Source organism: Capra hircus, chromosome 3 (genome assembly GCF_001704415.2).
Source record: "Capra hircus breed San Clemente chromosome 3, ASM170441v1, whole genome shotgun sequence".
Taxonomy (NCBI): domain Eukaryota; kingdom Metazoa; phylum Chordata; class Mammalia; order Artiodactyla; family Bovidae; genus Capra; species Capra hircus.
The window spans coordinates 55,070,751-55,085,891 of record NC_030810.1 but is presented as its reverse complement, the minus strand read 5'-3'; the positions used below and the strand labels follow the sequence as shown (position 1 = coordinate 55,085,891).

At 37.5% G+C, this 15,141-nt stretch overlaps 1 protein-coding gene and 1 pseudogene across 2 annotated transcripts in view; one reads left to right on the top strand and one right to left on the bottom strand.

The window, feature by feature from the left end:
• Positions 855-2,290, top strand: LOC102189538 (annotated as a pseudogene).
• The window catches only part of PTGFR (prostaglandin F receptor), a 64,109-nt gene continuing 52,890 nt past the window's right edge, over positions 3,923-15,141 (bottom strand). For both annotated transcript variants that reach the window (XM_005678194.3, XM_018045663.1), the window contains exon 3: positions 3,923-7,873. In XM_005678194.3, the coding sequence (XP_005678251.1) occupies positions 7,583-7,873 (291 nt within the window). In that variant the 3' untranslated portion in view covers positions 3,923-7,582. The remainder of the gene's footprint in view (positions 7,874-15,141) is intronic.

The window sequence follows — 15,141 nt, the reverse complement described above, 5'->3', positions numbered from 1 at the left end:
AATGCATATGAACATTGAAAATGAGCAGGCCCTAAGCTAGCAATTCCACAAAACACACATACACAAAAATATAAAGTTGTGCATATCAAAATAACATCATTTTAAAAAGGGAAATAACTGAAAACAAAACCAACTTTCCCTCAATGGGAAAATTGTTAATTCAAATTATAGCATATTTATATTAAGTAATACTATTTAGCTGTTAACAGTATTCTGAATATATTGACATGGACTACAGGAGATCAAACCAGTGAAGGAAAATCAATCCTGAATATTCACTGGACGGACTGACCCTGAAGCTGAAGCTCCAATACTTTGGCCACTTAATGTGAAGAGCTGACTCATTCGAAAAGAACCTGATGCTGGCAAAGATTAAGGCAGGAGAAGAGGATGACAGAGAATGAGATGGTTGGATGGCATCACTGACTCAAAGGACATGAGTCTGAGCAAGCTCCAGAAGATAGTGAAGGACAGGGAAGCCTAGCATCCTGCAGTCCATGGGGTTGCAAAGAGTTGGACACGACTGAGCAACTAAACAACAAATTGAAATAAAAATGTGCAGAACACAACAGCATGTATTGTATGATCTCATTTGTTAAAACTAAAATGATGTAGGTGTGTATTAGTGTAAAATTGTCTCCTTTAACATGGGAAAGGTAGCAACATAACAGGTGCAGTTTGCTAATTTGGAGTTTTACCAATCAGACATTAAAAATGATTCAGATGAAATTAAACATGAAACTCTAAGATTGAGTTTACATTCAAATCCAAAGTACAGTTCCTTCAGATTTCATTAACTCTACGTCTCTTTTTTATGACTAAGATGCATATAAAACCGATGCGTAGTTTTCCTTTTCCAGCCAGGACAGAGCTGCTTGGAGGCTGGTAGGGGTGGTGAGGCCTGAAGCAGCTTCTGGAATTTCTGAGCAGCCCTGGTCAGTACAAAATGGACCCAGTAGTTTTGAGTTACATGAACAGTCTCCTACGGCAGTCATCTCACTACTGGATCCTCCAAACTGGCTCAATGACCATTTTATTGGGTTTTCCTTGGAATATTTTGCCAAGTCAATTTCATGACTGCTTTGACGACATCTGCTTCATCAGCCCCAAAGTTACTCAGGTCATCAAGTGGCTGTCAACCCAGCAGAGATCACCATGTTCCTTGAGCCCTCAGATCTCCCCAACAAGAGAGTTGTATTTTTTATCCATCAATGATAATTCCGACCTTACAGTTGGGGGAACCCACTGGAGGTTGTTGGTTTATCTGCAAGGTAAAAATGGCTTTTTTCAAAATTATGATTCTTATGGTAGCAACTCATTCCATGCAGAGCAGGTAGCAGAAAAACTAGAGGCTTTCTCAGGTAGAAAAGGAAACAAACTGGCCTTTGTGGAAGAGAAACCCCCTGCTCAACAAAAACAGCTGGGACTGTGGAATGTATGTGATATGTAACACTGAGGCCTTGTGTCAGAGCTTCTTTAGACAACAGCCAGAATCACTATTGCAGCTAAATCTCTCCTACATACATCACAAAGAAGAGAGAAGAACGGAAAGATCTCATTGCCAGACTTGCTAAAAATTAGCTGTTGAAAATGTATTTGACTTTTGAAGTCTCTTTTGCCTGTCCCCATGTATTGGATGGCTGCAGTCTCAGTGCCTGAGAGAAGATGCCCAGGAAAGGAAAGCTTAGAATGTTTACTTTCCCCTGAGAGAATGTTGTCCTCTGCACTATCCTAATGGAAAGTTTCACTTTAACCCTTCAGAGCAATATGTTCTGTGAAGGTGTCTTCAAAATATTCACCAAAACTGATTAATTCCCTTTTGGGCTCCCTCATCCACACTGGTTTATTCCAAAGAAAAAAGATTGATCTGTAAAACAAATGAAGAATACGTTACATCTAGAAGCAAGAAGAAAATCACAGAGCAACCAAAAACCAAAAAGCACAGCCCACATATTTCAAGAGATCAACTGGCTAGAAGCAGATTAAGACCTAAGCTAATCCAAGATCGAAGTATTATCAGTTACTCAGTTCTATGATAACTCTTCCATTCAACAAGCAAAGGCTTTCCCAGCTATAACCTTTGCCAACACTTGATAAAGATGATGTTAGCCCACAGTTGCCCATCTGATTCCTGGAGCACTTAAAGTGTATTGAAATAAATGTCTGTGGTGGACCTCTAGTTTTACTTCAGAAACTTTGTTGATTTAATTTTGAGATATAAGAGAAAAAGTGACCTTTCTCAACTCTTTCACTTAATTCAAAATGCAGACAATGTAATTTTTGAAATGTGGAACCAAGAATAAAGAAGAAATGCTATTCCTTCTAAATTAAAAAAAAATTAAAAAGATGTTTAATTTCACTATTCTTTCATAATCTAGATGAGTAACTAAAAAGTATACTTTAGCAAACATGAGATTTTTGATAATGTAAAAACCTTCCAACTATTAATACTTTTTCATAATTGCATATCATATCTTTATTATATTTTCAGTTGATATTTTTGCAGGGCAAAAAGACAGCTCTGCCAGAAATTCTTTACAATAACTTCCTACAGAATCTTTGAACAAAACATTCGGTATACATCAAGATTTCTAAGATTTCAATTTTGCCAAGTTTCTGATTCATTTCATATACTGTCATGTTTCGGTTCAAAATGAAGCGACTTGGTGAAAAAGAAAAGAAATATAGTTTAATCTTGTTCTAGTGCTATTATCCTACTTTGGATTTTCTAATAGTTTGATAACATTCAACAGCAAAGAGTATATTAAGGTATCAAGATATTTTAAAGAGACTGAAAATGCAAAGGTAAAAGTAAATTTGAAACATCTTCATTTATTAGAAAAACAACTATTTCAGACAATGCTGCAACTAGGCTATTCTTGGCATTGTACAGAATGTTTTACTCCCTGCATTTTTAAAAACCAATCTTTTCACTTTTTATTCTATGGTGTCATCTAAAATTTATATTAATTGCGAAAAGCTTGTGGAATATATATGGCATTCATTCTGCTTTATCTTTGTAGATTACAAGATTCTTAAATAAATGAGACCTAAATATTTGTATCCCATGATGTTTCTAAATATATATATTTTTTAAAACATTTAAACCTGGTGCCAGTTCGAATGCTCCTAGGAAGTCAATAATGGAAGAAAAAAAAAAAACAATTACCTAATATGGAAATCACTACTGCTATCTACCAATTTTTTTCAGCCCTCCTTTGTGATATTTCATAGTATTACACTTACCTGCCCTGCCTGAAGTTAGTGGGGCCGTTTTACCTTCTTTGGCCAGAGACGTGTGAGCAAAATTAACATGTGTCACCTCTAGGTGGAAGCTCTTAGAGCCAGTGTGTGATTCATCAGGTTGTTTTTCCCTTTAGCACCACAAAAAGCAACATCTAAGATTACTGCTGCTTTGTCCCAAGGTCTCTGAGTGCTCACAGTGAGCAGAGCTCCCCTTCTGAATGGACAGTATCCATGGCTGAGATACAAACCTTTCCAGATTTATGGCACTGAGATTTGGGGGTTGTTATTACAGGTATACTTGTGCTCCTGTGTTTTGGAAATGATCAAATTCTGATCAGAATTATACCCTACCTATGTAAGATGAGGCACAGGAAAAAAAACAAGGCAGATGTCACAGAAAAGTAGATAGGAAAGGGATAGCAAAAGGAAAATAAGCTGAAATCCTTCATTTAGGTTTCAGGAAGCTAAACCTGAAAGTTTAGGTTCCAGAGTTCCAAATTTTATATGATCTTCTTAAAAATAACCAGTCTTGATAAACACCAAAAGTTTATTTTTTAGAAATCATTTGTTTGAAGTTTTAAACTAATCAAAGCACTAAAATGACATGAGTTGCATACTGATGGAAGACAAAAAATATACATATCACTATTTACTCTCTTATACAACTCAACAAGTATGAAGAGCATAAAATACATTTATTCACATAACACATTTCATCAACTGTTAAAATATGTCAATGACAAGTTGAAGTCCAACAAAATTATTTACCAGGCAGTAGAACAGTCTGACCCCCAGTGAAGCAGGAAAATGTACACTCCCATCCTTTATAGTCTCACTTTGGACAACTAGTTTTGAACAATAATGATAATATATATGTGAAGCCTGCACTAAGTTTCACAAAAAGTTCACTTCATTTACTAAATGATCTTACTTGGACTCTGAACTCAGGTTAGGCACAAAACTAAAGCAGGTTTATCATTTTCATACTGAAAATAATCAAACAAGATCATCTGTTTTACAAGACAGATATTTCTATGTATATGTGTGTATGTATTAACTTAGTATTTTTCACTTCAGCAACAACAGATAATCAGAAGCAACTTTCCGCTTTTATTTAAAAAAATGTTTAAAGAACATATTTCTATCACCTAGTTAAACCCATCAGTAAAAAGTCCGATATTTTTGGATATACTTAAAGCTAATTATAAAACAGCGCTCTCTGTACCCCTAAACTCATCTGCTGGGGTTTTTTAGTCTAGTTTTTTTAAAGTTCACTAACATTAGAAAAAGCCTGCTATTGTCAAGTAATCTGCCTTGAAACATATAATCCCCCAGAAATAATGTAATCAAATTGTATATGAAGTTGCTTGAAAGTGAAAGTGAAGTCGCTCAGTCGTGTCCGACTCTTTGCGACCCCGTGGACGGTAGCCCACCAGGCTCTTCCATCCATGGGATTCTCCAGGCAAGAATACTGGAGTGTGTTGCAATTTCCTTCTCCAGGGGATCTTCCCGACCCAGGGATCGAACCCGGGTCTCCCACATTGCAGGCAGACGCTTTAACCTCTGAGCCAGGGAGTTGCTTAGATACTATTTTATCTAATGAGAAAGGAAATTCAGTTACTCTGATGGTCTAATGATAAATTTTAAAGTAGACTGTAAAACTTCAAAAGTGGTAAGCTTGCCGAACACTCTTTCCAGTCATTTGAACAAACGTCCTTCCCCTTTGAACAAATATATGAAAGTTATTGGCAGATGCTCTACTTTATTATTCATTATATAATAAATTGTCAAACCACAAGGAAATACATATAATAACAGAAATCAAATTCTGAAGTCAGATATGCATATTGTTATGCTCATTTCACTTCATTTTCTGTGGACAAAAAAGCCTAACACAATGTAAGCACACATATTCTTTGACTATTTTTTCCCCAATTTTTGGTGTTTATTTCTTGAGTTTAACAGCATCGTGAAACCGATTTAGTTGCCCTAAACCTAAGCTCAGATAATAGAGATAACCCTTCCAGGATATGCAGAGAATGACTGCCCTGTCACTCCCCAAAGTTTTGCATGCTAAGCTCATGCACTCCCATCCACGGCCATGTCACAATATCTCCTCAACACACACACATGGCCAGAGTGACATCATAGCAAGAGAGAAACATTTGTCATTTGTCTTCTCAAGGAGAAAAGGCCTAAAACTGAGGTTTTTCTCCTCTACAGATCTCCTAGATCAGGCTCTATGGGACTGTTCACTGCAGCATCCCAAGCAGCCTGAGGAGAAAGGATGGAACTTTGATTCCTTCTACCTCAGCTCACAGAACACCAACACTCTCTCAAGGAACTGTAGGAAATACATATCTCCTCTAAACCATCTATAAATTCTTTTAGTCTTTAAGTGCTTCTAAAACATGTGAGAACATTTATGTAATATAACAGCAATCACAAATTGCAATGGCTTTTTAAAAAGTATATACACTGGAGATAGATAGATAGATAGATCTTAAAATAACCAACATGTAGTTGTCAGCTTAAACTAAAAGTACACTAAACCTTTGCACTTCCATGCTCACTTGCACCAAGATATCCTTTCCAGTAGTTCAATTTGGCAAGTATCAAGCATCTACTATGTGCTCCATATATTTGAATGACCTAGCTTCATGTGATTCATCATTTACTGGTCATAAACTAAGAATATCATATACCAGTGTGTATATGCATGCTGCCCTACTTCAAATTCATTGGGGAAAAAAACAGTTGTCTTCAAATCTTCACTGAGGCTGTTTGCTTGAGCAAACATTCTTCCAGTGTATTCATTACATTAAGCATACATTCTTTTAATGTATTCATTAGAATTTACCAACATTCACCAAAGTAAACAAGAACAAGAACTTTTAAATTACCAGTCAAAAGCAAAAATTTGTAAAAATAGTAATTTAAGTCTAATTGATCTGTACAGATTTCCTAGAGAATCTAGTCAGTTTCACAAGGAAGATTAATATGAAAACAGACCCCAACTAATTAAAAAATGAGTTTTTTTTTAAATAGAAATGCATTTCCTGACTATAAAGCAGAACTAGCTACCCTCTGCTCTGACAAACTCAGGACATTTTGAATGATTACTAAAATTCTTCGAGTTCAATTACACAAACAAGCAAAGAAAAAATTTAAAGTATTATTAGGAAATTTGGAGACAGATTTTTATCTTTTGGTTAATCATTATGAGGGTCTCAAAATGCCTGGCTAATTGCCAAACTTCCCCTTGACACTGGTAGTACAGGCTTTGGAAGATGCCATCTTATAGATTTAAGGAATTCTTTTTAACTGAAATTTCTGATGTCCTTGGTGTGTGAGAGAGTATGTGTGTGTGTATAAGTGAAAAGAAACACACTAGCTGCAGATGGTCTTTGAATATTTTTCTCTAGAGGCTGTGTTTCTTTTGTTCCCTGACACAGAAATGACACTGTCAATAGTGCTCAGGTAAAGCACCTTTACCAATGTTCTTTGCACCCATCACTTGGGATTTAACTTCTGCTTGTTTGCATTATCCATGGCTGAGTTCCTTAGGAACTGCTACAGTGCAAGTCACCTCTACACCTGCTCACACAGACTTTGTTTCTCTACAAACTATTGACTATACATGAGAATTTTCAGAGGAAATGGTGATTACTTTAAAACCGTGCAAATCTATGATGTAACAAGAATATCTTCAAATAAAAACTGACCTTCGTATCAATAAATGCAAGCGGTCGTATCTGTCAAATATGACAAAGAAAGGTTCATTCTAAACAAGCTCACAAGATCAGGCAACCTGACAGCCAACCACGTATGTGGAAGTCATTATAAGAAGCCACAATCCATCCCCTGTGACATGACAACGCATGTATTAACTGAGGCTATGTAATAAGGAGTAAAACAGACCAGATCAAAAGAGGGTCCCCCATTTCACTGTGCCTGGTCTACATAGAGCAGTGACCCCCCTAAATAGCCATTTCACTGTGCAGGTAGTAGACCAAATACACGCTTCAGGCTTCAAGAGAGTCACTCATTTCAAAAGCATCAATAGCACAGATAAGGCCCAAATTGCTTTCAGTTTGACTCCTACGGCATTATTTTATCACATTTACCTCCAGTTGACAAAAGCATGTTAAAATATGTAATTATACAGCTAATTTAACAAATTTAAAAGCCAAGTCTGACAAAAGTGCCCCCATACTATCTGGGTGAGGGCTGATTTTTCCAGTTAGACTTTCTCCATTTATACAATTAACTGAAGTATTGCCAACATTTTTTAAAATTTTTTCCTAGACCTACACTGATTTACCATCCTATTCAACTAGGTGCTTGTTTGCTGAGTTACTTTCTCTGTAACTGGTAAATCAGAAATAGCAGCAACCTTTAAAGAATTTTTAATGGAGCTAAGCTCCCAAACATGTAAGCTGATGACATGTACTCCACAACAGCGTCTGGTACACACATAGAGATTCCTAAGGACAGCCTTCCGTAGAAGAATATACACCCAAGGATCTAAGATTTGATTCCATGTTGCCATTCGAAGAGTAAAAAGGGTTCTTTCACAGGAATCCTTAAAATCTTGTATATTCATTCCAATGCTGGCCATTGTCACCTGCAAAATAAACAAAATAGAGAAATCACTTGGTAGACATTTCCTCAGTCCTACAGTTTTTTAACTTAACAAACTGCTACATGGTATTTATTTCACTTTCCACAAAGTGATGTTATTTTGCAAAACACCAAGAAAAAGAAATGATAGCAAAATAGCAGAAATAGCAGAAACATTGACATAGACATCTGAATCCTTTGAATTCAAACTGACACCAGAACTATGAAAATGACAACTTATATGGCAAGTCAAGTGTGCACAAACAGAATGATCGAAGAGCAGACAAACACTGATCCTAGTAACAGACCTTTTCTCACTTCTGGGACTAGAAAATTCAAAGCCAACATATTTGTAGATTTCAATGAAAAAAACTAAAGTTTATGCAAATAGATTAAAGTATAGATAAGCTAAAGTTTATATAAACTATAGCTAAGAGTTTTTAAATTTTTATTTAGAACAGCTATACACTGTCACTAAGTCATGTCTGACTCTTTGCGACCCCGTGAACTGTAGCCCTCAAGGCTTCTCTATCCATGGGATTTCCCAGGCAAGAAAACCAAACTGAGTTGCCATTTCCTTCTCCAGGGGAATCTTCCCAACCCAGGGATGCTATCCATGTCTGTTGCATTGGCAGGCGAAATCTTTACCACTGAGGCACCAGGGAAGCCCTAGCAATAGATTAGAACTGGTCTAAGCACTGAGCCTAGCTTTAACTTCTCAATGAACATTTGCAGAACAAACAAAATATCTTTGAAAACACCTTGGATATAAAAACAAATAACAAATAAATGAACAAAAGGTAAAACTGAAAATTTAAGGGGAATTACACTGTCAGCAGGATTAAGAGACAATGTAAAAGCCTAAAACCCAAAGGGGGAAAAAAAAAAAAATCAAGTCTTGGTTTTCTTGATGGGTCATTATCAAGAATAAAATGTTTCAATTTGGCTGGTGATACTTATAATTGAAGGAGAAATGTCCCTTACCAAAAGCCTCATTGTCTACACAACAAAATAAAAACTCCTTGTCTTCTTGATGAGGCATCTGAAATCCATCTCTATAACCTCATCTCTCCTGCCAACACCCTATGCTCCAACCACAATAAAGGCCTCAACTGTCCCACATCCACCATGCCCATCTGAGCTTTGGTTTGTATGGCTCTCATTTGAACCTCTACTCGCCATTTCTCTGCCTGACAAACCCCTATCCATCCTTCAAGCCCCAAGTCATAATGGGCTCTTCTCCATGAAACTTTTCCCAACTTCACTGACATGAATTAGCAAGTTGTGCTGCCCCAGCACCCTGTCCCTACTCAGTTGTGTCACGTGCCACACTGCATGATAATGATGTATTATTTACTTGCAAATCTATGATCATCTCTTCTTCTTATTTTTATTTCTAATATCTGATACAAAGTTGGTACCCAAGATGTTCTCAGTAAATGGTAAAATGAGCAAAATTATATTACTTTTTATTCATTGAGGCTGTTTCTAGAAGAACAGCATCTAATCATCAGAGAAACATCTGCTCATCCATCACAGTGGTCTGATATTTTGAGGCCTAGAATGTTTCTAAAAGTAAAGGATTCCAAGGCAGTTTGTTGCCACTAAAAGGAACAAGATCTTGCAGTCCATGCAGATCTTTTGGGAAATGATTCTTTCCTTTATCGTTCCTCTTGTAGGGGAAAAAATGATCAAAGTGCAGGTCTAAAGATTCTCGAATAAAATTGACCAAGTTTCACTGCACAGATAAATTAGTCCTCAGACAACAGTATCTGGGTTAAGTCCAGATTATTCTATCACCTCTCCCCAAGTTAGCTAACAGGATTGAAGAAATAAGCCTATATGAGCCCTGTTTCTCTTAAAAGAAAGAAGGGCCAAGGCCCAATTGGCAATTGACTTGAGATACTTTCATTTTATATTTTTTCTTTACTTATCAAATATTTGTTGACTTGCTATGTGCCAAGCAATGTGCTAGGCTCTGAGGACACAGTGGCAAACTAAGCAGGTATTGCCTGTCCTTATGAAACTTACAATCTATTTGCTTCACCTTCTTTTTTTTTTTTTTTTTTTTGGACATGGGGTGGAGAGGAATGGGTTCAAGAATGAAAGAAGCAATAGTTCTCTTGCCTGATAAATATTAAGTGAATGCATTTCCTGTTAACGACCACATGTGTTCCTAGAGATCTCAGAGCCCAGCCAAGACATTGCTCTCTGTAGCTGGGAACAAAGATGCTTGGTGCACTTGGATGGAACAGCTGGGCCTAGTTTAGAAACATGCAAGCTTGAAATGCTTGAGTTACATGACATTTACTTCTCTGACTTTTCTCCCTCCCTTGCAAACACCAATGTGGTCACCAGCCATGAAAAAACATTGAGTCCTCTGCTGAAGGCAGCCAGTACCCAGGGTTTTTCCAGAATACCAGGGTAGTAGCCAGACACTCCTCACGCTCCCCTTCCTATGATCCCAGCCCCAGCCTGGAAGCGAGGTTGCTCTAGAACCTAGCTTGGGAGAAGCACCAAACAGTTACCCACCAAGTGGGTGGAATATTTATGTAAAAGAAAGATCATTAGTATATTTTTGACAATAGTATATTATTGAAAATTTAGGACAACCCAAGTATGCAACAAATCATAAATTATGGTAATTTCATGTAGTGAAAGATATGCAAGCATTTATGTTTGTGATTCAGTCTTATTTTAATATTTATTTTTATTTATTTATTTGGCTGCACTGGGTCTTAGTTGCAGCATACAGGACCTTTTCTTTTTAGTTGTGGCATGAAGGATCCTCTTTAGTTGCTAACTCTCAGCTACGGCATGTAGGATCTAGTTTTCCAATCAAGGATCTAACCCAGGACCCCTGTATTAGGAACTCAGAGTCCTAGTCACTGAGCCCCCAGGTAAGTTCTCAGTTTTAATTTTTTAAGGCAAGTTACCAAATATATTGACTGTATGATCCCAATTTTGAAAAACTTTATGTAATTTTGTGCACACATAGGAAAAAAACTAGTGTATCTCAATGATTTTCTTGGTTAACTCTAGATGGTAAAATTGCAGAGGACTTAGATTTTCTCCTGTGCTTTGTATCTAATTTAATACTTTGTTAGATTATGAATTGCTTTATAATCTGTACTTTTTTCCTCAAGTAATTTGTTGAAATATACAGGCATACCTTGTTGTATTGTGCATAGCTTTATTGTGCTTTGCAGATACTGTATTTTCTTTTTTTTCTACAAATTGAAGGTTTATGGAACCTTGTGTTGTCAAATGATGGTCAACATATTTTAGTAGTAAAGTATTTTTAATTAAGGTATATATATACCTTTTTTTTTAACATAATGCTACTGCAAAGTTAAGAGCTTACAGTATAGTATAAAACATAACTGTGTTTGCCCTGGGAACCTAAAATTTCATGATTTGCTCTATTGTGATATTTACTTTACTGTGGTGGTCTAAAACCAAACTCATGATATCTCCGAGGTTGTTGTTGTTGTGGTTTTAGTTGCTAAGTCATGTCCAACTCTTGGCAACCCATGGACTGTAGACCACCAAGGTAGGAGTCTGTGAGATTTCAGGCAAGAATACTAGAGTGGGTTGCCATTTCCTTCTCCAGGGGATCTTCCCAACCCAAGGACTGAATCTGTATCTTTTGCACTGGCAGGTGGATTCTATACCACTGAGCCATCAGGCGAGCCCTTGAGCCCCAAAGTAGGCCTGTACTATTGCACTAAAGACTCAGAACTAATGTTGATTGTTTATGAATGTCTATGTTTAAGTGAGTGGGGTTCTACAGAATTGCTGGGGAATTTCAGCCCTGATAAGCCTGATAGAAGGTTGGGAGTTGGGGTAAGAGCAGGAATGTCTACCATTTTCCCCAGGCTCCATCAACAGTCACCTCACAAACCTTGAAAGCATTCTTCCCTGGCTGGCTCATTGGAACTTGGATTCCAGAGAGTTGCGCATAGATTCTCATCACTCATGCAGTCTTTCATCTAGTTTCCAAGAGCTACTTGACACATAACTATGCTGTGTTATTTTCTAAAACATCTTCCTTTAGAGCTTGGTAGGTTATAGTCAGTCATCTTTGTTAATGATTAGAATTCTAACTGAGAGGTGGAAAGGCCAAGTGTTTGGATATTCTATGGAAAAACAAATGAATTAACTTGATACTTCTCAAGACATTCAACATTAAGACAATAGAGAAATAAAGAAATCAAATAAGTATGTGGGCCAGAATGTTTGTGTTCATTGCTAATTGCAAAGAGCAAAATAGACAGATGATACAATAAGATCTCCACTTATTTGGGCCACATAGTACAATTAACTGTTAAGGTAATGGCATATTTCCTAGAACTAACACCAAAAAAGATGACTTTTTCATCTTAGGGGGTGGGAATACATCATCTTAGGGGGTGGGAATACAAAGATAGGACATCAAGAGACACCTGGAGTAACAGGCAAGTTTGGACTTCAAATACAAAATGAAGCAGGGCAAAGGTTAACAGAGCTTTGCCAAGAGAACACACTGGTCATAGCAAACACCTTCTTCCAAAAACACAAGAGACAAATCTAGATATAGACATCACCAAATGGTCAATACCAAAATCAGACTGATTATATTCTTTGCAGTCAAAGATGGAAAAGATCTATACAGTCAGCAAAAACAAGACCAGGACCTAACTGTGGCTTAGATCATTAGCTCTTTATTGCAAAATTCAGACTCATATTGAAAAAAGTAGGGAAAATCCTAGACCATTCAGGTATGACCTAAATCAAATCTCTTATGATTATACAGTAGAAGTGACAAATAGATTCAAGGGATTAGATCTGATAGAAAGCCTGAAGAACTATGAATAACTATTCATAACATTGTACAGGAGGTGGTGACCAAAACCATTCCCAAGAAAAAGAAATGCAAAAAAGGCAAAATGGTTGTCTGAGGAGGCCTTACAAATAGCTAAGAAAAGAATAGCAACAAAAGGCAATGGAGAAATGGAAAGATACACCCATCTGAATGCAGAGTTCTAAAGAATAGCAAGGAGAGATAAGAAAGCCATCTTCAATGACGACCCTGTATGCAAGACAGGAAAAAAGACACAGATGTGTATAACAGACTTTTGGACTCAGAGGGAGAGGGAGAGGGTGGGATGATTTGGGAGAATGGCATTCTAACATGTATACTATCATGTAAGAATTGAATCGCCAGTCTATGTCTGACGCAGGATACAGCATGCTTGGGGCTGGTGCATGGGGATGACCCACAGAGATGTTATGGGAAGGGAGGTGGGAGGGGGGTTCATGTTTGGGAACGCATGTAAGAATTAAAGATTTTAAAATTAAAAAAATAAAAAACTAAAAAAAAAAAAAAAAGAAAAGAAAGCCATCTTAAGAGAACAATGCAAAGAAACAGAGGAAAACAATACAATGGGAAAAACTGGAGATATCGTCAAGAAAAACAGAGATAACAAGGGAACATTCCATGCAAAGGTGGGCTCGATAAAGGACAGAAATGGTATGGACCTAACAGAAGCAGAAGATATTAAGAAGAGGTGGCAAGAATACACAGAAAAACTGTACAAAAAAGATCTTCACAACCCGGATAATCACGATGGTGTGATCACTCATCTAGAGCCAGACATCCTAGAGTGTGAAGTCAAGTGGGCCTTAGGAAGCATCACTATGAACAAAGCTAGTGGAGGTGATGGAATTCCAGCTGAGCTATTTCAAATCTTAAAAGACCATGCTGTTAAAGTATTGCACTCAATATGCCAACAAATTCGGAAAACTTAGCAGCAGCCACAGGACTGGAAAAGGTCAATTTTCATTTTAATCCCAAAGAAAGGCAATGCCATAGAATGTTCAAACTACTGTACAATTGCATGCATTTCACATGCTAGCAAGATGATGCTCAATATCCTCCAAGTTAGGCTTGAAGTACATGAACCAAGAACTTTCAAATGTTCAAGCTGGATTTAGAAAAGGCAGAGGAACCAGAGATCAAATTGCCAACATCCATTGGATCATAGAAAAAGAAAGAGATTTCCAGAAAAACATCTACTTCTGCTTCATCGACTACACTAAAGCCTTTGACTGTGTGGATCACAACAAACTGTGGAAAATTCTTAATGAGATGAGAATACCAGATCACCTTACCTGCCTCCTGAGAAACCTATACACAGGTCAAGAAGCAACAATTAAAATCAGACAGGAACAATGGACTGGTTAAAAATTGGGAAAGGAGTATGTCAAGGCTGTATATTATCATCATGCCTATTTAACTTATAAGCACAGTACATCATGCAAAATGCCAGACTGGATGAATCACAAGCTGGAATCAAGATTTCTGGGAGAAATATCAGCAACATCAGATCCACAGATGATACTACCCTAATTACAGGGTACAAAGAGGAAATAAAGAGTCTTTTGATGAAGATGAAAGAGAGTGAAAAAGCTTGCTTGAATCTCAACATTCAAAAAACTAAGGTCATGGCATCCAGTCCCATCACTTCATGGCAAATAGATAGGGAAAAAAATGAAAACAGTGTCAGATCTTATTTCCTTGGCCCCCAAAATCACTGTGGACAGTGACAGCAGTCATGAAATTAAAAGACACTTGCTCCTTAGAAGAAAAGCTATGACAAATCTAGACAGCATATTAAAAAGTAGAGACATGACTTTGCAGACAAAGGTCTGCACAGTCAAAGCTATGATTTTTCCAGTTTTCATGTACAGATGTGAGAGTTGGACCATAAAGAAGGCTGAACACTGAAGAATTGATGCTTTTGAACTGTGGTGCTGGAGAAGACTCTTGAGAGCCCCTTGGACTGCAAAGAGATCAAACCAGTCGATCCTAAAGAAAATCAACCCTGACTACCCATTGCAAGGACTAATGCTAAAGGTGAAGCTCCAATACTTTGGTCTCCTGTTGTGAAGAGACAACTTACTTGGAAAAGACCCTGATGCTGGGCAAGATTGAAGGCAGGAGGAGTAAGGGGCAATGGAGGCTAAGATGGTTGGATGGCATCACCGACTCAATGGTGTTCTGTAGTCCCTGGAATCACAAAGAGTCAGACACGACTTAGTGACTGAATGACAACAACTGCCTATCCCGGCTTCCCTGGTGGCTCAGAGCTAAAGAATCCACCTGCCAATGCCGGAGACGTAGGTTCAATCCCTAGCTTGGGAAGATCCCTTGGAGAAGGAAATGGCAACCCACTCCAGCATTCTTGCCTAGAAAATCCCATGGACAAAGAAGCCTGGCAGGCTACAGTC